The 1,202-nt window shown below is 34.2% G+C and overlaps 1 protein-coding gene across 1 annotated transcript in view; it reads left to right on the top strand.

Moving 5' to 3' along the window:
* Positions 1 to 981: 981 nt before the first annotated feature.
* Positions 982 to 1,202, top strand: part of LOC306748740 (LIM/homeobox protein Awh-like) — a gene marked incomplete at both ends in the record, with an annotated part of 5,145 nt that continues 4,924 nt past the window's right edge. Inside the window, one exon of the mRNA XM_079231952.1 lies at positions 982 to 1,119. Within this exon, the coding sequence (XP_079088078.1) occupies positions 982 to 1,119 (138 nt within the window). The remainder of the gene's footprint in view (positions 1,120 to 1,202) is intronic.

Here is a 1,202-nt window from a genome sequence, read left to right as displayed (position 1 = left end):
TTATTATCAACATCTCAGCTGGTATGAAATACATTGAAATCTGTATCTGAACATTTTTTAGTTTGTTAATCATATTTATTATTCATGATTTGGTATCTTTGATATTCTTTTTTGTGTACATGTTATTATTTATTACACATTACACAAGAGAGTTAAAAAATATAAACCTTTGAAATATAATCTCACTATTTAAGGTTTCATTTATTTTTAAAGAGCTTTTTTTCTTTGACACTGATGAGAACTAATTAAAGTATCAGCTCATGAACATTTTAGTAAATAATGCCGTTGACAATATTAAAATTGTATGAATAATATATCTTTTAAATAAAAAACATACATATTAATATTAAAAAAAAATGTTTTACCACGTGCTAGTTTCTCTGTTAAACTAAAAAGCTCCAAGAATAAATAATTAAAAAAAGGTTTTTTTCTGATGTTAAAATAAGCACAGAAGTGTTTTACATAAACATGTTCAAAAGGATGAAAACAAAAAATGTAAAGTCGTGTGAAATTAAATATTTCCATACGATAAGAGACCGTCTTAAAGCAATATTAAAGAAGCTTATTTTATACATGCATGTGCAGCTTGATGGTTTAATGGTGTGTTCAATGACTTTATGGGTTTAAACAAGGAGCTTCAGTGTGTGAGACAAGAGCAAAGGAAACTCCACGAAAGGCTTTTAAACACAATTATAAATGTATATAAACATTATATAAAGCTAGCTAAACAAGCTAAAACAGAATGAGGCCGTTTGACATAAGAATAAAAGCGACAGTGTATGAAATAATTATTTAACACAACAAGTTTAATTATATTAAGCCTTGAAAGTCAAAATGCCTGCAGTTCGTTTAACAGGCGCGTCATGTCACTGAATGTAATGAATCACTGCTGTTGTTGTTGTTGTTTATTAATAGCCACGTTGCCTGTGTCCAGCTCTCTAACGAGGACGGTGATTATCAAGTGGAGCGATTAAAACAATCATGATGACGCCAGACGACCGGGCCCTGGAGGACCTGCTGTACGGCACTGACCTCGGTGACCTCGGTGACCTTGGGGACGAGGCGGGGCCGGAGGGCGGCGGCCCGGCGGGGACGGAGGGAAGTGCTGCTGCAGAGGATGTGAGCAAGTACCAAGAACACAATGCAAATACTCCACGGAGAGTACTAGTAGTATAATTACACTTAAGCAGTGAAAGTAAAAG

Source organism: Taurulus bubalis (assembly GCF_910589615.1).
Source record: "Taurulus bubalis genome assembly, chromosome: 16".
NCBI lineage: Eukaryota > Metazoa > Chordata > Actinopteri > Perciformes > Cottidae > Taurulus > Taurulus bubalis.
This window is presented reverse-complemented; position numbering and strand designations above follow the sequence as displayed.